This window comes from Thunnus maccoyii, chromosome 23 (assembly GCF_910596095.1).
Source record: "Thunnus maccoyii chromosome 23, fThuMac1.1, whole genome shotgun sequence".
Classification (NCBI taxonomy): Eukaryota; Metazoa; Chordata; class Actinopteri; order Scombriformes; family Scombridae; genus Thunnus; species Thunnus maccoyii.
In genome coordinates, this window is record NC_056555.1 from 9,823,949 (window position 1) to 9,851,024 (window position 27,076).

General features: G+C 39.5%; 1 protein-coding gene across 2 annotated transcripts; it reads left to right on the forward strand.

The window, feature by feature from the left end:
• Positions 1-82: 82 nt before the first annotated feature.
• On the forward strand, positions 83-26,604 carry LOC121890879 (protein phosphatase 1H-like). Of its 2 annotated transcripts, none has more exons than XM_042403494.1 (10): positions 83-318; positions 7,736-7,925; positions 9,807-10,178; positions 13,792-13,904; positions 14,095-14,179; positions 15,201-15,319; positions 18,843-18,906; positions 20,650-20,757; positions 22,614-22,765; positions 22,850-26,604. In XM_042403494.1, the coding sequence occupies exons 1-10, from the start codon at positions 83-85 to the stop codon at positions 22,995-22,997; spliced, it is 1,587 nt and encodes a 528-aa protein (XP_042259428.1). In that variant the 3' UTR covers positions 22,998-26,604. The 2 variants fall into 2 exon arrangements, with proteins under 2 accessions (XP_042259428.1, XP_042259429.1); XM_042403495.1 differs by lacking the exon at positions 83-318 and adding an exon at positions 7,370-7,529.
• Positions 26,605-27,076: the final 472 nt, after the last annotated feature.

Here is a 27,076-nt window from a genome sequence, read left to right on the forward strand (position 1 = left end):
CGAGCTGGGGGGGAATCCGGGCAAAGGGAGCCGCGGCGCCGCGCACCGGCCGACGGACGCCCCGCCGCGACGCGCCACCAACATGCTCACACGGGTCAAGTCCGCCGTGGCCGGGTTCATGGGTGGAATCATGGCCGGTGGCAGCTCCGGTGCAGGGGGCAACCCCGGCTCGGAGCTTCCGCTGAAATTCCCATATATGAGACCCGAGTTCCTTGGACTGTCTCCGGATGAGATCGAGTGCTCCGCGGACCACATAGCCCGGCCCATCCTCATCCTGAAGGAAACCAGAAGATTACCTTGGGCCACCGGATACGCTGAGTAAGTAACCCGGCGGCAGCGGCTCTCAAAGCGACTGCTGTGCCATCACGGTGGCATTAAATGTGAAGCATCTGCGTTCAGTCTTATGAAGGCCCAAGTACTTGCAGGTGTTCATCACAACTGTTTATTTCACTGATTTGCGCTTCCTCAGCTTGAAATAAGGGCGTTACACCTGCACACTTGGGTCCCACTTACATGAAAAGACTTGGAACAAAAGCTGCACCTGTTGTGACCTCCTACATCCATCCATCTCCAACATGGCTTTTGCATGCACCCTCCAAGCTCTAAATCACATTCAAATTGCGAGAGCCCAAGCTGGGTTTCACATGCAAGAGGATGATGCACCTTCTACCTGCAGCATCTGGATATTTGGTCTACAGCTGTGCTCTATTCATGGCTAACTGTGTCTCAGTGAGAGGTTGTATGTCAACAGCCTCCAGATCCAGTTCAAAAAGATGCAAACTCACATTGTGGCTCAGCTTTCCTGACTAGTTTTTGACACCCGTTGCGGTTCTGAAAGTTTGCCGCTGTTTGTTGAGGGAATGAAATGAAATCCTACTCAACTGTATGCATTTCATTGCAGGGTCTGACAGCATCAACGTAGCAGAAAGACATCTGCGCTCTTATATTCAGATACACAAATCTGATATTAAAAACGCACAGAAACCCAGAACACTGAAGATTTGCTGATTCTACAAATACTAACTCATTTACAAGCGCAGCATAGCAGCTTTCCACAGTGTGCTGCTCAAATCTGCCTGGTTGAGTGTGCAGAAATAGTTTTATAAGTGTCCAGACTTGTGGCATGGTCAGTATTTTAAAAAAAATGTAATATCAAATAGATAGCTTGAGAAAATGCACCTCTAATGGCTTGGGCTGCATTCACACCAAATCCAGCAATGTGGCACTTCCCTGCAGGGTTGTGCGGAGGTGTTGGCGCATCACTACATGGCCTATTTGTGTGATGTCATGTCGTAAATTTTAATAAACTATAATATGAACTTATAATAACAATAATAATAATAATAATAACCAGGATGCAAGGCCTATCATTACGATGGGTTTAAAACTGGTGCACAAGGCCAAATTGAGTGAGTAGATGGTAACATATTGTTACACTCCATTGTGTTTTGGTCATTCATGCTGCTAGCATTTGCTAGCCATGCTGATAGTAGCACAAGTAGAAATACTAACCAGAAATCCCAACTTGAAGAGCGATACAACGCCAAGCGAGTGCATGACGATTAATGTCTTTGTACTCCCTCGTGGCAGGGTTGTACAGCTCTGGAAAGATCATCACAGCGGCAAGTCTCTCTTCCATCTTGACAGTTGCTTGGTAAACAGTGGAGTGCTACATGGTAAACAAGGTTCTTCTTCCCATCATTTTCAGTCTGATCACTGGCTTACATGATCGGCTACCGCATGTCGGGTTGCATTTTGACAAAAGTTGACTCCGACTGAACTTCTTGCCAGACAACCACTGCGTTTTTTTGCTCAGCCCCTCCCGTAGCGTAAATGCACCGCCCCCATTCAAATGAACGGGAGGACTGCCGTTTTTCACACATTTCTGGATTTGGTGTGAATGCAGCCTTAATGATGATGATGTTGCTGGAGTGCTACACTGTGCAGCACGAAGCTCCTGATTTCAACTTGACAGAGAAAGTTTATGGGCCTTTTTACATTTCCCGTCATGTTGATGTTCATGTTTTCTCAAGTAAAAATCTAATCTGCTGCGTCACCACCCTAAGTACAATAAATAAGCAGGAAATTTCTTTTTAAATACTGATGAAAGGCCCTATCAGTAGTTAAACAAAGCATCACAGGAACCTGATACAGAGACAGATTGACTTGAGCTGATGAATATATTTTGTACTAACTTGCCGCTCATGTTTGTTCTGGAGAGAAAAAGAAATCACAACACTTGGCAACCCACATGTCTTTAAACACTTGAACACAAAAAACACAATCTCACTCTCCACCCTGATACCAGTAGTGTGTTTGCTTAACATTTTCTTGTGAATGAAGGAACAAATCAGGAACTCAATGCTAACTAAAGAATAACTATCACATTATTCAAGGATAAGAGCAGGATGTGAGTGTAGATACTTTGTTAATGAACCATTGTCTAACAGTTAGTTTCTAGATAGCTGTGAAACTACGTACTGGCTTTCTTAATTTTATCGTTATCGTTCCACCCATTGCATTGTCCTAACAAGCTCAATAATGCACCATCAGTTCATGAAAAACATCATCATATTCATCATTCCTATTTTTGGGTAAGATTTGCTGACTCCTGTAAGATTTTCCTCTCACAGTGATTAATTCTTTTTTAGGAATATCTACTCTCGCCCACTGGATCGTAATAGAATAATACTGAGAAAATTAGAGACATCTGGAAAATATTCCGAGGGAGAGATATTCCTCAATAGCTATGTCTGCAAGGACACTTTTTTCTTTTTCTGTCTCACACACACACACACACACACAGATACTCAGAGCAGGCATGAAGTGTCTCTTTGGGGCCGGTGTGGTTAATGAGTACAGCTCGTATCAGCATTTATCTGTAATTAAAGCCTCCTGTGTTGTCATTACAGCAGCCGCTTTGGCTCTCACCTCTCCTACCTCACACCTAACCTCATTCTACACTTGTTACAACAAAACAGCAGGATAGCAGCTCTACAGTTGGTGATGCCTGTCGGACCACCACTTTGGCCCAGACTGAAATATCTCAACAACTATTGGATGGATTGCCATGAAATTTTGTAAACATATTTATGTCTGCCTCAGAATGAATTGTAATAACTTTTTATGATCACTTAAAGATCCCCTCCAGACATGTTTTTAAAGGTGCAGTGTGTAGAATTTAGTGGCATCTAGCGGAACGAACTTGGCAGAAAGGGAATATAATATTCATAAGTATGTTTTCATTAGTGTATAATCACCTAAAAATAAAAATCATTGTGTTCTTGTTACCTTAGAATGAGCCCTTTATATCTACAGAGGGAGCACAGAGAAACTTTCCATTTTCAGCAGATGAATGTGAAAACAGCTTTCTAGTGTCAAACTCTACACATACATCATTCTGCACAGTGAAGCTCAAACGTTCAACTGTAGACAAGAAGCAAAACATTGTTTCATGGCCAAATACTTGCAAAACTAATGGCATTACCTTCAGCCTCAGCTGCTTAATGCTAATTAGCAAATATTAGCTAACACGCTAAATTAAGTAGATGATAAATTTGATGATCATTATACCTGATAAACATCAGCATGTTAGCATTCTGACCAGAGGCGCCGTGCCCCCTCAAATATTTGAGATTGGATGGGGTTAGAAATTGTTCCATTCTGTTTTCATAAGTGTTTTTAGTGAGTGTTAAACAAAAGTCGTTTTTCTGTATGTTTTTATTTGCATTGAACTCTGCCTGCTACACACAGTGATTTTAGCATCAGTCGTTTTAACTATATCCCACATCAACATTAGTGTTAGCTTGTTGTCCTTTGCTATTATTAGCAGCTAAATTATTGTTTTGTCAAAACAAATGCAGCACTGAAATGTGTCCTAAAGAGTTCACAGTCTCAATAGCTAAATAGCATAACGCTAAGTAAAAACATTAGTTACGTGTTTGTTAGCTGTTTTTACTTAAAGTTACTACAAGGAACTTTTAACTGGTTATGAAAGAATGCCTTTGTATGACCCGCATAAGCGAACAAGACCATCAGCAAGAAGACTGGCTATTTCTATATAGTTATTCTAAATGCCTGCCACCAAGTCAGAAAGTCAGACCGGAAGAGCCTATGTTTACATTACATGTAGCATTGGGAGTACAAAGAATTCTATAGAAGCCTATCGGACTATACTGCACGTTGAAAATGACGCTAAAGGGGTACCAAGTGGTCCTGACCAGGCTTCGGTATGTGATGAGTTGGGAGTGAGAACGGACTGTAAAAAGTGTCATTCATTTCTAGTTCTAGATAGTTACTGATGGGAGGGCACGTGAATCATAAACATAGAAGCCAAAGCAGATAATTACTGGTAACAACTTGGTTTGTTGTGAAGATCAATGTCCTACTGTTCCCCCTCAAAAAAAAAAAAAAAAAATGACACCCCTGATTGTGACCATGCTATCTTGCTAGCATCAGTATTTTTGCATTTACAGCCTCACAGAGCTGCTAGCATGGTTGTTGACTCTTGTTTTGCAACAAAGGAAAGGCCAAGATGAATCAGTCATTTAGTCAAATCTTTTGTGCTTGCCAAAAAGGTCATAATTGTGCCAGAAGTGCTTTGAGCTTGTATTTCTTGTGTAATTACGAAACTCTGAAGATCTGTAAGACTAAATGCGTTCTGCTGCTGTAAGACACAGATATTTATTGATTTTTAGTGCCTCACAGTCCCATTAGGACTACATATATTTGTTATATAAACCATCCATTCCATCCATTCAAACTCTCCCATTTTGCCCTTGTATTTATCAACGGTCGGGTGTTGTGCTATACTGACCGAAATCCGCATGACAAAGTACTGAATTTAGACTGTTTCAGTATAAGCTGAATGTGTTGCTATTATTGTTCCTTTCATGTACAGAGTTAAACAGAGGCAAAAGCTTTCAACCATTGTGCCTCACCAAATAGTAATTACATCCTCGGGGCCGATGTCTGGCCCAGAATCTGTTGCAGAGGGTAGAGAAACAAAGAGGGCATTAGATGTCTGACAATGGAGGGGAAAATTAGGTTTTGTGCCTAATGGGAGGAAAGCTAATTGTTTGAAATGAAACAAAAATTTAATTGGCAGGGAAATATAATGACTAGATTGGTTGTAAGGGTACTTTCAGTCACTCACATACAAACACAATGGCACCAGCTGCACCTTCCATGAAACACCGTAACATAATACGATTATTGAGTTGAATGCATTGTAGTCATGAAGGGTGAGGATTGATTTTGCTGATAGTTTTTACATTCAGGGTTCAAAAGTGCATGTAAACCTGTTTTTTTTTTTTTTTTTTCACATAAACGTATAAAATTAGCAGCGTATGTTCATAACACGCACACAGGTCATCACATTACTGTGTTTGTTGACAGCTGATTAGATGAAGCAGACAAAGGCTGGATGTCTGCGTATCAACAAGCTCAAAAGTGGTCGATGCGTCAGGAGCGTTTTATGGCTGTTATAACTCAGAGGGCATTTTCTACTGTAATTATGGGTGCAGTGGTAAAGCATTAGGTTTGAAAGCAGAGCTGGGTAATCACAGTGACAATCAGCCCTTCTGGACATAATGGCTTTTATACAATGCATGTATGGTAAATGACAAGTTTTAACCAAAGTAGTGTCTGTCTTAGCTCAGCAGCTCCCTTGATACCGTATGTAGGACACACGTTCATGTTTCGGAGGCTCAAGGGATTCTGCTTTTTATACAGATTTTGGAGAGGACACAGCTTGAGGTTTTACAGCTCATCCATCAACATGTACTGTAAATGTCTTGTGTCAGATAAGAATAAAAACAAAAGGAAAATCAGCTTGAGAGGGCTTTTTACAGCTTTACGCTTTCAAATACAAAGTCCTTCTCCTTTTTGAAACCCAGGTAGTATCAAGGACAGGTGCAACAGACAGCTTTCTCTTTCTTTCACTCACTGTGCGATTCTTTTTCTTTGTCTGTTTTTCAGATTAAAATATTGAATGGGTGTTGGCCATCATTGCAAACAAAAGTATTTGTGGCAACGTAAAAAAAACATGACTGCTAGAGTTGCAACGATTACTCAATGGCCAACTATTTTGATAGCTGATTCGTCGTTTTTTAAAGCCAAATTCTCTGCTTCTCAAATGTGAATAGTTTGTGGTTTAATAGTCTTCTATGACAGTAAACTGAGTATCTTTGGGTTATGGACTGTTGTTCTGGACAAAGGAAGACACTGGAGGACGTCAGGTGGGGAAACCATGATCAGCATTTTAGCAATTTAACGATTTCTGGACATATGAACAATTAATAAAGAAAACAATTGTCAGATTGATTGAAAATGAAATTAATTGTTAGTTGGAGCCTCCATGACACCAAAAAATGGAACATACATAAACCAGACATTGACAAATCTTAACAGTCCTTACCTGTAAGGTCAAAGAAACACATACATACATATATGTACTTAAACATACTATATATTCATGCTATTATAATGCATATACTCACATCTGTGTAGTCTCTCTGTGTTTGATTAGCTGTTTCTTTTTCTCTATGACTGTCCCTCTTTCTCTTTCTATATGAGGTTAACAAGCATTTGAGGCTAAGAACCAACAATGATGTGGCCCAGCAGAAAACAACCTACAGTCTGTGTCTATAAATAGTCTTTCCATTTTCTCAACTCACGCATTCGCAACACCCTCCAGAGACGTCTGTCAGACTTGGCGGTCTTATCGGAGCTGTCTCCATAATCTCACTTTTTTTTCACCATTTATTGGTAGCTCAGTTGCGTTAGCAATCATTAGCTATCATTCAGTGGGTTTACTGTATAATGACCTTTTTAAGATGGCCAGTAACAAGTTAGTGCTGCAGATTAAGGATTTGTTTGCTTTAACCCAGAAAACCTTTGTGTCAAATTTAGGATGTAGAACTTTTCTCAATAAGTAGAAATGTCAGAGTGACATCTACGTTTGCGGATATCAAGGTCATGTCCTTGGTAATTTTGGGGGTTTTATCCACCTATAATTACATGTTTTAATTTAAAACAAGTCTGGACTAGTCCAATAATAACAATCTACTCCAAAGTATTGGAGTAGATTCCAAACCACAGTCATTGTGGAGCTGTCCCCAATTGTTAGTGGGTTACATGTCTTGGTCTCTCTCTGCGGTCTGCTTTTTTAAATAAGGCACAAATAAAGCCGAGTAAGGCTGCACGCACATAGCTTTGGGCCTGTATGTACAGTCATAGAGAAACAAAGACTTCCAGTTCACCCAGAAGCGACTGTCCCGATGCATCAGGAGAGCAGTACCACAAACAAGCTCTCCTATTTGATCTTCATCAGGAACAGGAAACATACAAAGCCAGCTGCTTCGTTGGGTTCACAGATACAAACCTCAGGCTGTGGCTCTGACTAATTGTTGTGATCCTGCAGTGAGCCCTAATAACTATGAAAGACTCCAGTAACGTTTCATCCAACAAAAAGCATCTGATGTCGGCTTTCATTCAACCGCTCGTTCCAGACCACAGCTGTCAGACTGGTAAATCCCAGCAAGGGGTGCATCTGTTACTTGTAGCAAAATTTTACTCGCCATAGAGGAAAAAAAGTCTGTTGCTAAATATGATTTTTATATAACAAGACTTCTGAATGGCTGTAGATAAGTTACCAAGCAAAGCCTAAATTATGACTCAGCCTGTATTTATCATGTCCATCTAACCCTCCATTACCCCCTCCTTCCTCCTGCAGGGTGATTAATGCTGGTAAGAGTGCGCTGAATGAGGACCAGGCATGCTGTGAGGTGGTAGTGGCGAGAAGGAGGCCAATGAGCTACTGCCCCCCCTCCACGCCCAGCAAGACGCCCACCGCCAAGAGACGCAACTCCCTGCCCAACGGAGAGGGCCTGGGGCTCCGCATGGAGCACAGCAAGCTGGGGGAGGTAAGAGAGTACACAAATACACACTTGATTGAATGCCTTCATATAGGCACAAAGGCTGTACAGTGTACATGCATGATGCATTTAGAACCAGCTTTGTTCACAGGCACACACAGAGAGCTGTGACCTAACTAGCTTATCAGTAGCCGACAGTCACAGTGTACGTTCACACCATGTGGAATCTTTTGCGTTAGTGTGTTTGGTTTTGGCACATTTTGAAAAAAAAGTACAAAGAGTGAGGGCTGAATGATGTGTCTAGCTATGAATTTTTTCATTACTGAATAATCTTCAGATTTTTTTCTCAATCAATTATTTAATCTATTAAAATATAAGAAAATGTCCATCACAGTCTCCTATAACCAAAATGTATATCCTTGAAAAATGACAATTCAATCAGAATGGCCTAATTTTCTCTTGATTGGTTTAGTTCTAGGTGTGTCCTTTTCAAGAGAATGGCCTTTTGCATCACTGAACTGTTATATAATTTGACATTTGCTACTTAAGTGTTTTGAAATAAAGTTCCTGTTTAAGAGTAAATTTAGTTGACAAACTCAACCATAGCTGACAATGTGACTGAGTTTCTGACATTCATTGCGGATGATCCATCATGCGAAAAACAAAACATCTATAAGAAGGAAAGTTCAAGGAAAAGTCACCTCATAAGAAGGCAGGTTTCATCAATCCCAGGAGTTCATATTGTATGATAAATGATTAAGATCAAAGTTAAGAATATTTCAGTTCAGTGCGTCAGTTTCACTACGTCACTTCCAAAGAAATTTTACCTTCAATTTGGTTTTCTGTCATAGAAAATTGATTGGGCCAAATGAGAGTGGGTCTAGGCCCAGTGGAAGCAGTCATGTCATTTGTAACTAAGGAATGAGGTCATTCCAATAGCTAGGGAAATTTTTGTTAAAGTTACACCCTCTGCGCTGCATGGGAAAGCTTGAGCTGAAGTCTTTCAGGGAATTGTTTCAGAAGGTCCAGATATAAGATAAATATAATTGTGAGTTCATGTGATTTCAGTCACTACATCCTGGTGCTATTTTAACAGAACAGAATGCAAAAAAACTAAATATTAAATAAACTGAAGTGAACTTTTTCACTTTGCTTCAGACCAAAAGAAATGAACTGCACTCAGTTATGTAAAGGTTGGTATTTGCAAGCCTTAGTTGGAAGTTCAGCTGGAAAAAACTGAACTTTAGTTGACAAAGAATGTGTGTTGCCAGGAGAGCAGAGTGTACAGTGACACAGATATGTGGGGCTTGGCCTGTTCTTCCCTACAGAGAAAAGATTTGACCTCTGTAGCACCCACACACACTATTGGACAGGATGAGTCATGATGTTTCCTCCTAAAGATCTGCTCTCAGAGATGACTCACATCTATTATGAGGTCAATCCAGAGCTTTCTTCCCTTTTTTTCTGGTTGTACAAATTTTCAGGAAATTACAGAAACATTTTATTTTTACAGTGTTTGTAATGAAGAGGGCTGTAGGATCATTTTGTGTCTACACTGACTCATATTAGTAGTAGTACAGTGATTTTAGGTCATCCTGCCCTTACTGGAACACAAAACATTACAGCCTCTTTGTAACAGAGGCAAGAAACAGTTGAACTAGTGAATTTGACTCAATAAATACAATAAATAATAATGGCTCTGATTGCTGATCATCTTATAGATCCACTCATGGAAACACTGATCTGGCAGTGACAGACAGACGGTGGGTCAGATATGTCCTGAAGCCAAAAAAAATGATAATCCCTTTATCTTTTTGGTCAGGATTGTGTTTGAATGTGATTATGTTTGTGAATTTGCTTTGTTACTGTGTGCTGTTGCCTCTTGATGTGTAATCAACATATGCGTATTTTGTATATGTGTGTCTGCAGGACAGTGAGGGACTGGTATTCCACTACTGGGCCTTGTTCGACGGCCATGCCGGTTCAGGTGCGGCAGTTGTCGCTTCCCGCCTGCTGCAGCACCACATCGCCTGTCAGCTCCAGGCCGTCATCGAGATCCTGCGTAACCTGGCCTCCCTGCCCCCCACCATCATGGGGGAGGAGCCCGACAACAACCCCTACCTCCAGGGAAACACCCCAGGCCCTCACCGCGCCCTGACTCGAGCCGCCTCACTGCGGGGTGCCACGGGCGCGCCGGGTTCCCCGTGCAGCACCCCGCCTCCCCCTCGCTTCTTCACCGAGAAGAAGATCCAGCACGAGAGCCTGGTGATAGGAGCCATAGAGAACGCCTTCAAAGAGATGGTGAGAGACACATGCAATTACTTTTTTGGCACAAACGTCCACTTGGACTGAAGGATGAATTGATTTGATTTTGGTGGTCAAAGGTCGCTGTGACCTCACAAAACACATTTTTTTCCATAACTCAAGAATTCATACACTAATTATGACAAAGTTTGACCCAAATGTCAAATAGGATAAAATTATGAAGTGATGACATTTTATATCCAAAAGGTCGAAGGTCAACTTCCTTGTGACATTTTTCCATGTGACATTTTTCCATGTCTTTTCTGGCCATTACTCAACACCATAACTCAGAAACAGAAGGGGAGATTGTGACCTTGTTTCACATTTGGTCAGATACTGAATTGGTGACACTAATCTTGGTGCCCACCTTGAAACTGTGGTGATTGTATAGATCTTCTGTGCTGCCGGGTTGAAGATGTGTGTGAAACATCCATGTTTTAGAATTTGTAGCTTCTTTGCAGCAACATCCATATCTCAAGCTTTGTCTACTGTCATGGCTACAACTTTGTGTTCTATCAGAATCAGCTTTATTGGCCAAGCATGTGAACATATACAAGGATAATACACTTAACGCCTTTTATTAAATTCCTTCAAAGTCCTCAGTACAAAAATTATGAGTCTGGACAAACATGGATGTAAACTGCAATTTGACTAGTTGGTGGAGGCATATAACCACAAAGTGGTATTTCTAGTTGAATTTTGCCTGACGCTGTTATCTAGAGGAAATGTGCTGTGAGGTTGCAGAAAGGTGTTCATTATCCTCCTGCATCAGCCCATCATCGGTATTTTTACCACCTACACTGTTCTGCCCTCAGTTCCAAATCCCATCCTGTGAAAATAAATATCCACCTTAACTTACTTAGGCTGCTGTGACAGTAGTAATACAGTGATTTTAAGTCATTTATTTGTCTTTTTCAGTGATGCCCGCCCTTACTGGAACACAGACGTTTTGTGCTTGTTCTGCCCATTTGATGATTTTTCCACTATCAACATATTTTGACATTTATAACAATGGCTGCCGTCACTCGTAAAGACATGGAAAATGGGCACCACCCCTCAAGGACTAAACTGTTCCAAAATCATTCTAAGCCATTTAGTCATAAGAACAACAGTTTGTCAGTAATTTATTTTGGGCTTTTCTACTTGGTTTACGTTTATACAAATATATGCTTGTGTTTGTCTGGAGTTAAACACTGAAAAAGTCTGTAATGATTGTTTATGCATAGTAAAAGAAACAGTTGAACTAGTGAATTTGACTCTACAATAAATAATAATGGTTCTGATTGCTGATCATCTTATAGATCCACTCATGGAAACACTGATTTGGCAGTGACAGACAGACAGTGAGTCAGATATGTCATGAAGCCAAAAAAAATTATACATAACAACGGCTGCTGCCACTCGTAAAGAAATGGAAAATGGGCACCACCCCTCAAGGACTAAACTGTTCCAAAATCATCATAAGCCAAATAGTCATATGAACAACACAAATGCTGTGAGGTTACAGAAAGGTGTTCATTATCCTCCTGCAGGGATCCTTTGTTTTACTTTACAGTCACAGGTGATTCTGTCATCAGCCCATCATCGCTATTTTTACCACCTACACTGTTCTGCCCTCAGTTCCAAGTCCCATCCTGTGAAAATAAATATCCACCCTAACTTACTTAGGCTGCTGTGACATGTTATAGCAGGAAAAGCACAGGTGAAATTAATAACATTAACGATGGTTGCATTGCATTTAGATGAGCCAGTCCGACTGTCCTTGTATTGTGCTTGCTGGCTCACTGGACTGGCTTACAGCAACACTTATTGGAACAGAACCTTCATTAATGTTATTAGTGACATTAGTTATTAGTGCTTTACACAAGTCAAGTAATATTTTTTCACATCATTTTTGTTTAAATTATCTAAAGATAGATTTATATCAGAACAGAAATAGTAGATCAGTAGATTCATTTAATCAGACAAGATTGTCAATGAGTAGTTTTAACAGTGAATTCATCATGTATTTACCTTGTTTCAGTTCACTACCCACAAATATCCAACTAACATTCTGTGATTTATCTGTTAACTGCCTGACAGCTGTAAAGTTAATTTACACACATTACCTTCGGTACGAAACACAACTTTGGTGATGAGTTGAGGGACTTGAAAACTGAAAAAATGTCACGCATTTTTTAATATTTTCTGGTTTCTTTCTTATTTGAAGGAAATAAGAGCACTAGAATACACAATGTGTCAAATTATATGTTTTTTCTGCAGTATCAACAGGCATGCAAGTATTCACATGGAAACCAAGCAGATATGGAAATGTAGTTACTGAAGGAAAATGCAACACGTGCAAACAAGTGCAGATAAACAAACGCTGTATCTGTTATATCTGTTGTGTTTGCACTGACCCGAGGACAAGAAGGCAGACACACTTAAAAAAGATGCACACAAAGATTATTTTCAGACCACAACATTTGGCTTTCTCATTTTAGAGTTTGTTTAGACAGATTGGAAGCGTCTGAGCTGAAATCATGGCCCCTGGCTACTTGTCAATGAACCGCACACCAGTACCCAGACTTCAGATTTCTGTTGCCCTGTGTAGTACAGAAGCATTATCTGACTAAATATGTCTCTAATAAGTTTCTGTTGAATTAAAAGCTTAATGTTTAGTTTATTATACAGGAAAATATGCTTCTGTATAAGTTGATTCTAACACATTTCATTCATAACCAGATCTCCAAAAAAACATGTCTCTGTCATAATTAAGATTCTCTCATCCCTACCAGTGGTGTGTTTCCTTATAACTGTATTGTATTGTACGTTTCTTCTAATTTGCTTTAAGAAGAAATGTTTTTACAAGTGTGTGTGCAATATTACCACTAGATGGCACTGGAAAACAGTCAAGCTGCACCCTGTGATACCAAGACTGGAAAAAAATCACTAAGGAAGCTCCTCTCAGATCAACCCCTCACCACCCTTTCCCCAAGTGAAAAGAAGCACTCTTACACTTGATTGGACATCCTTTGTAGAAGATTATCGCTGCATCAGTTAAAGCTGCGGCCCCTGTAGAAACACGTCAACCATCTTAAGGCTGCAGGAGAGAGCTGCTCTGCAGAGAAAGCTCTGTCTGCAGGGTTTGTTTATATGCCTGCAAGTCTGTGTGAAAATATGTAAAAAAAAAAAAAATAATGTTAATATATTCCTGACATAGAAGGTTTGAGACAGAAAAAGGATAAAAGGAAACAAATACAGAAATATGCGTTATGACATGGACGGAAAAATGCTCTAGGCTGTACGCGCTGGACATGCAAAGTCGACACACAAACCTTCTCACATATCTCCATCTACATTATTCATGCGCAACACAAATCCTTGTTTACTGACATGTGGTCAAATAAAAGGTTCAGGTTAAACCGATCAATAGTCTACAACGATGCCCACACCGCCCTCTGAAAAGTTGATCAGATTTTCTCAGTCTGCCTTTCGCTCACTTTCCTTCAGTTTTCTTCTTCTTCTGGGTCTTGCAGTCATATTTATGAATATTTATAAGCGCTATTGAATAGAAAAGGGTCAGACTATATACAGTATTTACATTTGCCTCTGTCTATGTCTCTCCCAGGATGCCCAGATTGAGCGGGAGAAGCACGGCTATAGCATCACAGGAGGATGTACCGCTCTCACCGTGGTGTACCTGCTTGGAAAACTATATGTTGGGAATGCAGGTGACAGCAGGTGTGTGAGCTTCTAAATGAGAAGGGTCTGTGAAGGATGTAGTAATATTAAGCTGCAAGGCCCCGAGGGACCCAAAGACATATGATGTCAGTACATCAACATGTCGGGGCAGAGACAGTTGGAGCTGCTCGTTATCTTAAATGTAAGGGTGGGTGTACTGTACATTTCTACCTTTTCTTACTCTCTGCAGGGCTATCATTATTAGAAACAATGAGATCATTCCCATGTCGACAGAGTTCACACCAGAGTCAGAACGGCAGCGACTCCAGTTCCTGGTAAGAAAATTCTGTATTGATTTTTATATAGAAATCCTATTTTCTATGCAAGAAATGTCTCTTCAGTCAAAAGTGTAGTTTTGTTGCACAACAGCAACAAGTGTTATCTGAATCTTAATATTATCAAATATTTATGATAAGGTTAGTCACACGAAGCCATACCAGCCTACCTAATCTCCTGCCACAGTTTCTCGCTGTGTGTTCACTACAAGCAACACAATCAGAAAGTCCATCAATGTCCTTTAGAGCCGTACGACACAAAATCAACCGACACTCACCGAGCTTGTCAGCCAAGAATAGTTGACCGTGATTGACCTTTTTATAGTCGGTGGCAGTAAACAGTGAATCAGGTTTCTGCAATTCCTTTTGATTTCTTGAATAAATGTCTCAGATGTTGCCTCTTCGGGTCAGAAAGTTCAGTACTGAATTTCAATCTTCTTCTGCTGGCTCTCAACAGTAGCCATTGAAGAATGTTAGCATTTTAATCTGTTTTGTGCTTCATATAATGTAAAATGTAAAAGATATATATAGATATATAGATATATAGATATGTACAGTATATTAGCATGGCCATTATTACCCCATGATTTCAGGTTATCTCTTATAAACCAGTGTTTATTTCAGCCAATAAACAACAAGAAATTGCAGTACAGAAATGCCAAAAATATGTTTGTGCTCATTTAGTGTTTTCATTACATAGTTTTTTCCATCAGAGAGCATTGACAACTGTAAAATAAACCACCCACTACACAGTTTAGTCACAATTCTTCAATAACCAAATTTAAGGAATCTATTCAAATGCATGTTTATCTTGTGTGTTTTGTTAAATAACTAAAGTCAGCAGACATATTATCAGATTTTTTTAAGGCTCAAATATCAAGTTGTACTGTCCTTAAATGTCCAGTATTAGTCGGGGCTTCAGAGTGAAGTAACAGAGCAAAAAAATAATTAAATTGAGTGAAGAATGTTTTATGTAATCTGAAAGTCACCCACATGATGACCATCCTTGTCTGTCCTCCAGGGTTTCATGCAGCCTCACCTGTTAGGAAACGAGTTCACGCACCTGGAATTTCCCAGGAGAGTTCAGAGGAAGGAGGTGGGCAAGAGGATGCTCTACAGAGACTTCACCATGAACGGGTGGTAAGTCTCCCCCTGTCTCTTTCATTTTCTTTCTTTTCCACACCAGCAAACATCAAAATGCGTGCTATAATTTGACCTTAAATGAAAACTCAAATGAAATAGTAATCAAAATCTGAAAAAGTTTGAAGTTGTTGATCAAACTGTGGTTTGTATCTCTGCTTCTCCGTCTTATTTCCCCTCTTTTGCTGCTGCTTACACTCACACTTCTACACAGTGAGAGCTGAAGAGACCAGCAGAGAGCTAATGAGAGAGCAACCTAACCTGATATGACATAATGATACGGCAGAGATGGTCCCGGACAGTTTGTGCAGTGCAATGTGGGTTAGCAAGACACCATGCTGTTTTACTGCGGCTGCAGTTGAAGCCAGTAATGAGACGTGTTTTTACTGACTTTCTGACTCACTCTCACTGACACACACACAAACACACACACACACACACACACACAAACACACACAAACACAGACGCATACTTTGGGAGTATTGTGGTGTGTGATGTAAATTTAACCATAAAACCACCCTTCGGGAGCAGATATGAGCCTGCCAAGATGTGCCACTGTACAGTATGGACTACATTTCTCAGGAAGTAGTTTGAAGTCATTTAATCCACATCTCAGCAGGACTGGGTATCATTTAAAAGATTGGTACTGCTACCACAACAATACTTAACTACCTACTGAATGTAGCTCCTCAAAGGCCAAAGTAAAAGCTGTGGTTTTAATCATTTAGTTTTTAAAATAGGAAATATGCCAATCACAAGTTCCAAGAGTCTGAAGTGACATTTTTAGACAGCTTGTTTTATTCTCCCAGCAGTCAAAAACTAAAAGATGTTCAGTTTACAACAATATAAAACAGAGAAAAGCAGCAAATCCTCACATTTGAGAAACGTGAATAAGCAAATTTGTGGCATTGTGACAATTATTTAAATTGTTGGTTTGGTTTATTTTCATTATTGATTAATCTGTCAATTATATTTTCTCGATTAATCCTTAAGTCTGTAAAATGTCAAGAAATCGTGAAAAATTCAATTTCAAATGTCATGTTTTGTCTGAACAACAATCTAAAGATATTCAGTTTACTATCATGTATGACACAAAAAAGCTTAAAATCCTGAATTGAAAAACAATTATTCAATTATCAAAATAGTTGCCAATTAATTTTCCGTCAATCTACTAATCATTTAATTGACTAATGGTTTCATCTCTAATCAAATCATTTAAACTCTGAAACACAATCTAGTACAATATTGATAATGAGCCTGCACTTTCATTTGGCAGCCCTTCAACACCTCCTATGAAATAGAGGTATGATAAAAGAGTGCAGTGTGTGACTCACTGTTGTCTATCTGTGAGCTGTAAAGTTTGATGGGAAGATTGCAGGGTGCCTGCTGGGTTAAAGAAGTTGTATCTCTACCTCTCCTGCGCTAACGGAAAGGCAAAAAGCCAGACAGACAGAGTTTTATATGTTAGGGTCAGGAAAAGTACACGTCTCAGTTTTGAGACAGACAAATGGCAAGAGAGAGAGACACGGCCTGACAGATGGAGCAAACCCTGGTCAGATTTGAAGCCTTTTGAAGTTGTTGATATTCTCCGCTGGCTGGTGACGCCAAGTCTAATCTAGCAAGTTTAAGTAAATCAGTGTCTTTCAGTCTGACATCAAAGCTCCATTTCTAAGTGCATTTTCAGATCTTCTGCCTCTATTTGTGCACTTCTGAACTCATTTTTTTGTTGTTCGGGTGTTGCTTGTGTATTCTAAGATCTACGCCCTCCCTGTGCTTTCTCTCTACTACATTTTTCAGTAGCAATTCAGTGTTCAGTGTGCACTCAGGAGGGATTCGCTTGTTACAAGACGCAAGCGAAATCAAAAACTGTGGGAAAATTAAAGAAAAGAAAACAGTTGGGTAATGTCTTCTGTGGCTCTGGAGCTTTCTAAAGTCTCAAAACATAACACAACCTTAGAGATGTCAAGTTGTATTATGGGAATTGTGGGATCCATTATATTTGGAACTTGCTCCATACTTGAGGCTAAAAGTCTGGATATTTCAGCCAGTGCTTTTCATTTTTCTCTGGAAAGTCCCCCAGTTTTATGGAAGTGAGACAATAGTTTCAATAGTTAGAACCTTTTAACAATGGATGACAGCACAAGGAAAATTAGCCTATGCATTTACATATGTTCATGAACTTAAAGGTCCAATAAATGACTTTGAGCCTCACTGGATGTCAGCAAACAACTATTTGCTATGTAAAGACATAGTGGAGTAATGGCGACCTGTGTTCTGTGTTTTGGTAACCGCATTGACTGTGCATGTATGTTAGTGCATGTATGTCCTCCTTGTCCTCCATGTCGATTTCCAAAATGGTGCCTGGATCAAAAACTTTCTCAGATTACAGCTAAACAGTACACTGAGGCGAGAAAAAGGCAATGCAGTAACAGAATCTTGATCCATATTTGATCAGCACTGCCTATTTTGACAGTTTGATCTGAGTCTCATGAGTTGTTGGCTTTTTTTTTACCCCCAATTTTATTAAGTAACCAACACCTTTGATTTGGTCTGAGATGTTGGTGTTATAGCGCGACATCTAGTGGCTGAATGTTGTATATTGCAACTTTAAAGTAGCCTTAAGTTTCTTTTTCTTTTTTTGGCCACTTGTGGGCAGCAGAACAAGTGTAAACACAGACTGACATACAGTTTTGTCACCTTTTTTAATTAACATTTCTGTAAATGTGTTATCTTGCTGGCTAATTTTCAACTGCAGTCCTTTAGCAAGATGTTCTGAAACCAAATAACTGTAAAACCAATTATATTAAAGTTAATATGGCTAATATGTTAGCAATGCAAGAATGTAAGTCCAATGTTCACTCTCTCTTTAACTCTGTTTTAGTCTCCACCAACTCCAGAGAAAAAGATCAGTCTCTTTAGCTGTTAAATAATCCACTGTGTTCACCAGCTAGATGCTAACTTTGTCTTTCTGGCACTGAGCACTGGACAGGTAGAGTATAGTGGGTTTATTACAGCTATTTTGCAGAAAAGGGAAACCAGGAAGACAAGAGCGATGAGTGGGAAACAAAACATTAAAGCTGCACGCCGTGAAACCAAAGCAAAGAGCTTAAAGACGCTAAAATGCTCCGCTTGCTAAAATGGTAGTTGTGTGATAATCCTCTGTGCATTTGTCACTACAAATGACTCACATTATCATCATTTGAAATGAAAAAAATATCAATTAGTGCAGCTTTATTGAATATTTTCATCAAAATATAAATCTGAGAATAATCATTAGCTAGAATGAGATTAAAAATTAAGTTTGCAGTTGAATTTCCCCACCGGTACAGACAAAAGGGGCCCAAATGTGGTCAGGCAGATTTGTCCTTTAATGTGATTGATTTATTTTAATTATATTCATCTCACTCCTCTTGCGTAGTTATCTTTCATAGAATGTATATATTTGTGTCAGACAGAAAGAAAGAAGAGAGAGAAAAGATACATTCATTGCTTTTTGGTCTATTTTTCTTTTCTCTCACACAGGGCCTATAAGACAATTGAGGATGAAGATCTCAAGTTTCCACTAATATATGGTGAAGGGAAAAAGGCAAGTGTGTGTGTGTGTGTGTGTGTGTGTGTGTGTGTGTGTGTGTGTGTGTGTATGTAAGAGAAAGAGAAAGAGAGAAAGTGTGTGTATCTGCTCTGGAATTCAAGACTGAAGAGGAAACAGTAAAGCACTTGTTCCAACATTGTCAGTCTGACACACAGACGCACGCTACAGTGCCTGCCAGCCACCCAGACAGTGGGTGAACACTCGGTCTCTGATGTGCAAATAACACATTGTGCATGTGTGTCAATGTGCGCACACGCTAGAGAAAGGAGGCGGTCCATCTGTTTCACTCCAGTAGCTACATCTAACACAACACACACACACACAGACATTCAGACAGACACACACCATTCGGGAGATGACAGTCGTCTCTCTGAGAAGTGAAGTTAATCCCCACTGGGACAGCAGGAAAGAGATGAGAAGAAGAGACCGAAACTGAAAACACACTCCACCAAATAAATTGCACAACACGCTTCAAAACTCTCAGTCATGTCAGTTTGTCTCATATTTTCAATCAATTCAGTTTGATGCAAAGAGAGACATAACAAGAATCTCCATCAGAAAGGAAAACAGCATCTGTCAACCACACAGCGCCATTGTTGTCTGATGAATAGCTGTTGAATTCAAAAGGGGGAAAAAAGCAAAGGGTTTTCACACAGGCATGAAAAAGTGGAAAAATACTGAAAAAGAATTTGATAATTAAAGATGTTTAGCTATTTAGTTTTATGGCAAATATAACCTAATTTACTGCTTATGTTTTCATAGATTTTCTTTTTATCAAACTGCACCGACAATATTTCAACTTGATATTGAGACAACTATATTTCTGGAATAAGACTAATATACCACCGAGTACAATTCCCCCCCATAGTGCATTCTGTAGCTATATGGCAACACGCTGTACTGTGAGCAATTAGCACCAGCTCCACCACCCACACAATGTCGTACATTATGACAGGCTGAAACACCGCCATCATGGCTACTGTCAGACTGTCAGACACCATGTTTACATCCATATGTTCATTGATAGCTAACTGACTGTGAAGGTGGCTGTAGTAAGTATTTACTATTTGAACGCATTTTCAGTTACATAGCAGTCCCAAATACCAAAAGTTTCTCTTTAAAGAGGACATATCATGCACATTTTCAGGTCTTTATTTTTATTCTGGGGTACTACTGGAATATCTTCTCATGATTTACATTTCAAAAAACTCTTTATTTATGTTTTAGTGGCCCTTTATGCAACCGCTCAGTTCAACCTATTTCTGAAACAGGCCATTTTAGCTCCTGTCTCTTTAAGGTCCCTCCCCACTTTACTCTGATTGGTTAGCTCTCAGAGACTACATAAACAAACAATAGTAATCGGATTTTTCTTCTTTTTCTTGTTCTTTACACAAAATGGAAACTTCTCATATACATCCGTACATGTTCAAACCCAAAATCAAGCAGAAATACACGAGTGGACGACCCAAACAACCTGTGGAAAAACCTTAGCAACAAAGGCTACTGAACAGACGGATGCTTGTCAGTAGAGGTAACTCTGCAAATGGAGCCTTGGCTTTTGACTTTCAGGGAGCATTTAACATGTGTTCACCTCAAATATTGGACTTTTGACCATGTTTAACATAGACATCCGACAGTATAACAGCATATAAATGACAGAAAATCACAAAAAGCATCATATGTCCCCTTTAAGAAAAACATAAAAACATGTAGGAAATCTAACTGTATGTTTTCCAGGCTCGGGTGTTGGCAACCATTGGTGTGACCCGCGGGCTCGGTGACCACGACCTCAAAGTTCACGACTCCAACATCTACATCAAGCCGTTCCTTTCCTGTTGCCCCGAGGTAAGAGCTAGCACTGCATATAACCTTCTGACACATCCAGTAACTGAAGACTTGAAAACTAAGCTTAAGTTGACTTTACTTTAAAAGGCTGCATACACTTTGAAATGTAACTTCTTTTTTTTTTGTATGTGGGTCATTTCAGGTTCACCTAACTACAAATGAATCATGCCTTTGAAAGGAAACTGACATGCACTCATGAGCATCTTGTTTTATTAGACATACTTTTAATGCTCAGTTACCTTACCAGTTCAGTTAGATTTTGGCAGCAATGGTTTGATTCCACTCTCTGTAGTTTCAGCTGAACATCACAAACTTGCTGTCCCTTCTCTGGTGCTCACACCATTTAAGAGCACATGGAGAAATACAGTAGGTATTAATTTCGTCTGCGGTTGGACTGTGCTTCATTTTGTCATGCTAGGATTTCCATGCATGAGGGATTCTGGACTAACGTGGCATCTATCTCCTTAAACCCATTAACTCCTGGACCGGGGTTGTTTCCTGTAGCTGGTACAATTACAATCTCAACATATTGATTGCTTAATGATTCAAATCAGATGTTCAATCAATCTTTCCTTCTTCTGTCTTTCGTCCATTCCTTATTTCATCTCGTTTTCTCGTTATTTCTGTCCTATATGAGAAGAAAAATGCCCCGTCACATGACCTACCCTAGTTCTCCTGCTGTCATATCTGCAAACCCTCTGTGAAAGTAGCATTTTGCTGCCTCTTTGTCTGAACAAGGTCCTCAGCAGCAGAGGAACTTGAGCTCACCTGTCTGTTTGTCTGGTACTGGTTTCAAAGCGCTTTCATCTCCTGATGTAGTTTGTCTTATAAAGTTTTGCATTTTTTTTCCTCCCAGAGTTCTCTGCTTGATCTTTTATTCATTAATACCCGGGTTCATAGCAGGTTCACGCCAAAGACTTAACTCCTCTCAGCACTTTGCGTCTCCGTCTGTGTCTGTCTTTTTCTCACAAACACTACTCTCACCTCTTGCTGAAGACTGTCGATTGGTTTCTCGAGATGCTCTCAGTGACTGAAAGCTGCATTTAATTCATCGAGTTGCGGGAATGCCACGCATTGTTACATGTGAGGGCTGGGTCAGTGTAGATTTCACTATGGCTGTGAAACTTGAGCCACTTTAGCTGAATGTACTTGATCTTTCCAGCTGCTCAAAGAAATCTTTGACTTGTAAAGTTACAATTTGAAGTTCTGATTGGTTGTTGTTGACATGTTGGCTTTTTTTGATCAAATGAAACTGGTTTAGTTTACTTGCACTTTTTAAAACAATTTTTATGTACTTATTTATTGCAAAGTAGGTCAAGGCGAAGCTTGTTTTTATTGTCTTCTGAAATGGAAAATTTCCTTTGATTGAAGGATTTACTGCTCAGAAAAGTAGACATGTAACAAAATACCCTTGATATACTTGAATAAAAACAACTTGTAAACTATATACACACCCCAAAAAGAAACATACGCTGTTAAAAATACAAGAATTCCAAAAACACACATTTCAAGCGAGATAAAAAGGTATAAAATCAAACATGTCAGAGAACAAAACAATAGTTAAATAAATGTGTGAATTCAATAACAGACTTTAAATGACAGTAGACAATGGTAGAGCATTAACAGAAGTACATACAGTATATATTTATGATGCAAATAATAGTCTCATTTTATTCTCTTCCCTTCTTTTTATACATTTTTCATGTTTACATGAAATTATTAAATTATTATTTTTTATGGGTTATTAAAGATAAAAGGGGGGGAGCACTTCTGAATGTCAGTGGTGAAAAGAGAAATGTGTAAATCTGAGCCATCAGTGTATTTTAGATTAAAACCCTTTGTGTTTTGGCCTGCAGGTGAAGGTGTATAACCTGACGCAGTATGAGCACGGGGCTGATGATGTTCTGGTGATGGGAACCGACGGCCTGTGGGACGTCCTCTCCAACCAGGAAGTAGCTGAAGCCGTCACCACCTTCCTAGCCAACTGTGACCCTGATGACCTCCACAGGTGGGATGCCTTCTCTCTTTCTTTCTTTCTCTCTTTCTCTCTGTGTGAACTGAATGCTTCATCACTGTTCCCTCTGTTGGCCAGGTATACGATGGCAGCACAGGACCTGGTGATGCGAGCGCGCGGCGTGCTGAGGGACAGAGGCTGGAGGATTACCAACGAGCGCCTGGGCTCTGGAGATGACATCTCGGTCTTCATCATACCGCTTATGTACGGCAACCGTCAGCCCTGAGGATGAGCCCAGGAGGACCAGAAGGGCCTGTTCGGCTCTTAAACCAACAGGATTAATCCTGAACTCAGAATCCCCCTTTCAGTTCCCCCGGTGCCGTTTGCACAATTGTTTTCTTACTTGGACGAAGGTCAAGTAGAACATTTAGATGGTATTTCATGTCTCTGTGGATGTTCAGGATCGGTCTGCCACCAAATGTGGTTGCTCGGGGGAACTGCAGTCAATGATGAACAATCTTTAATGTTCAACAGGATGATGGAGGTTGACTGGTCCTGAACTTCTGTAGACATGTGAAAGCTGAAATGGTTGAATGCTCTTCCAAAGTGAAGAAAAGACCTCTTTATTTCCTCTCCTTCCCTCTCTTGCAGTGCTGTAAACTTGGCTCCCCTCTCTTTTATTTCCCTTTGCTTCCCTTATACTGTACAGTCAACTTGTTTATAAAAAAAAAAATACCTCCTTCATCTCATGACCGTGGACCAAGCTGACAGGTCAGCTGCGTTTTCTGTTTCGCCACAGTGTGGCTTTGAAGGATTCACTCGTTGAAGAACTGCTTACAGATTACAGACTGATTGTAGCACTGAGATTTTGGCTGGAACCTGCATTGCTGTTCATCATTTCGGGAGGCTTTTGGTCAGTAAGAGCCCAGAGTGGCTGAAATCTTATGTCACATGAAACATTGAGGGGTATAATTTACATGTTTCATGAATCAGTTCTTACTGTCAAGTGGGAAATCTGAGCCTCTCTGCATCAATTGCAGAGATGTAGTTTGACAAAAAGGTTTCTGAACAAATTTTGATGTGGTTAATCCAAACTTGCTCCATCATTCAACACCTGTACAAGCAAGAAAAACGTTCACTGTGTCAAGTCATTTAATCTGATGTCGAGTTTTAAGATGTAAACATTGGAAATTAGTCTTTAATTTAAGTACATGGTTCCAGTAGCTGTTGGACTTCAGCGGATTTGGTTGTTTGCAGTTAGTGAACCAAATCATTAAAGCGGCAGGTCGTAAAAACCAAAACAATAAGCCAAAAAGCTCCATGCAGCTGAGGGAAAGTGCAAAGTCAGATCATTTTCTGGAGGTGTCAGAGCTACTTTGCTGAAAATGGAGATGAGAGCGGTGAGAGTGAACTGAAACAATAAAATTGTGGGGACATAAAACCAAAACAAAGAGCTAAAAGGCGCTAAAATGGTGTGCTAGCTTCTCTGTGCATTTGTCACTATGAGTGAACCCTATCACATTATACATTGCCATTTGATTGATTGTTTATATAAATATATTGATTAGTGCAGCTTTAAGGTAATATAATATACATGCTAACTAACTACATTGAGAAAAGTAGAAGCAGTGAAATTCAAAAATATCAAAAAATATCCTTAAAACTTATATAAATTCCTCTATGAAAAAAACAAAACTAACACCCAACACTGGATTAAATGACTTGGACATCAGTGTAGATGCACTTTAGGCTGACCCACACCATTCACCGAGGAGATGATCTATGGAAGGTTGAAAAGGCAAGTATTCCCTGCAGCAGGGAGGAGAATTAAATTCATAACTTTGAAAAAAAAAATCATGAAATACAATCAAAGTTGAGCTGAACCAACATTTCACAGAGAAAAAAAAGCTAAGCTTTCTTTTGCTTTAACATGTTTTGCATGTTTTACAAGCTGAAGATGCTTGACCCGCAGATTTGGGAATAACGACGTACCGTGTTTGGATGTAGTTATTAACTGTGTGTCGGTGCATGCAGTGACATATTGTAGGCCTGGGAACATGAGTGATGGTGCAATGTTTTACACTGCTGTTTGTTTTTTTTTATATGGACTGAATTTGTGTTTCTGTAACGTATTGAAGAATTAGTGACAATGTTATTTGTTTGTAAACGTGCAGAAACCATGCATACATATATTTGAGGTTGTTTTTCCTTTAGAATTATTAGACATTTAGTGGAAGAGCTATAGGATAAAGATTCATCATGAAGGAAGGGAATGAAACAAAAAAACATTTGTCATCTTTTTGAGTTCAGTCACCGGATTTCAGACAGAAAAGTGACCGTCGAGACTTCCATAATGACCTCAGAAAGTGATGTGCATGTGTGTGTTTACACCCCTTCCCTACATTATTATTCTGTATTCATACAGGCTGCGCTGCCCAGCAAGCTGCTTTGAGTTAAGATGAAGGAGATGAGAGGTAGAGTCAATTCAGAGAGTCAGTAAAAAAAGTTCATTTTAGAAAAAAAGTTTGATTCCAAGTTGAGGAAATATTTCTGTCAGAACAATTGGCAGCATGAAATTAAACACAAACTGTGTGTTTTATAGAAGCTGTTAAAGTGGATATGTAGAGTTTTGGAGTAGCACTGGTTTACTTTAATGTAAAACTTGACTTACGAAGCGGGAATACGTCTCCTTGTTTCATAAAACAAGCGATTGACTGAATCCAAAGATGCTCATGTGGAAACTGTGCAGTGCCAGGATGAGGAAGCCATTGTTAGATCACATATGTATGTGCCATTGTGTTGCATGGCTATTTATCTTCTCTTTTTTTCTTCTTTTTTTTCTGCAGTCGACAATTCTCTATCTATCTACATTCCACCAAGCAGCAGTCATTTACATTTACCTGAAGATCGTATGTGCATTTTTTCCTCCTATACATTCCATGAAAGAAATGTTTAATCTAGTACATGTCGTTATTATGTACCTGTTGTTGCTGTTTTTCCATCAAATAAGCTATTTGGCAGTTACCAAGTTAGTTATCTATTTATTGAAAGCCTGTTTTTTTTTATTTCTCTGATTTTATTTGTGGATCTTTTTAAGTTCAAACTGTCCTGACACCACCCGAGCTTTGTCTTAGCAATTGTCACAGTTCAATATTTCAAACAGCCAGACTTTACAGTAGAGAGTGATGTTTTGAACTGTCAACACATTAAGTCTGAATATACGTTGAATGTTCATCCTTCTGTCATTAAGCCTTTTTCTCTTAGATGAATGTCAAAGAATGACTATATAATTTATTTTTCTCATCCTATTGTGCCACCCAACTGCTGCACATCAACTCAGGTTCAATTATGAGGTGTAGGGAAACGTGGACAAGTCCTCTAAGGTGGTTTTATTAGTTCCACTACATTTGTAAATACATGGGAGAGACCAGTGTGTTCGGGAAGCTCTTAGATTTGAAAGTTTACTTTGTCCCTTCAGCTTTACAGCTCCAGGCTGTGGGTTTCCCTTTCTGAAGTTGCTGTATTGTGAAATAGTCACTACTGCTGTTGTTTTTTTTTCTACTTAGTTAATTGGGTTCATCATGGGACAATGAGAAGAGGTTTTTTCTGTAGCAAGAGGAAGTTTGAAGCCTATTGGGTAAACGTTTTAAGTGACCATTGTGCTCCCTCTCAACCTCTCCGTTTGTGAATGTGAAATGTACATTTTGTATAACAGAAAGAGAACTTAATGAAATCAAAAAGAAATATTTTTAATGTTTCCTTGTGCAACTCTGACTTTGGGGAAAAAAGGCAATGTTTACCTTCAGTGTTTCTTTTCCAGAAATGAAAAAAAAAAACGACAATAAATGTTAAAGATCAATGTAAGAAATGTACAGTTTTATGTCATTAAAAACAGGAAGAAGTAGAAGTAAAGCTTAAACTGAATATGCAAGTGCTCAAAATCAATAGTTCTCCAAATCTTTCTGCTTGCGGTCCAACAGTCTCAAGGAGCAAGAAACAAAAGAGGAGAAGTGCATGAAGAGCTGATCAATATAGTTGCTGTTTGTATTCTCTGAGTTGTTCTTATGGGAAAGTAAAAACTACCAAAAAGGTTCAACTGACTTCCCAAAAACTAGTTAGACTTTGTGAGTGGACAGCAGAGGGATTCATTAGTGGAACTACAGAGTGCTCACTGAATGTCAAACATTTCACAGGAACCACTCTGACAGAACAGGGTCGATTCATACAGTACAGTACTGCGGACCCCACAGACATGATTCTTAATGATGATTGGGTGAACTGGGGTAAAAGCTATTAACTCAGATTGATTTCCTCTATTGTATCTGCATTAATCACAGAGGAAGCACAGAGAGGAACAGGTGAATC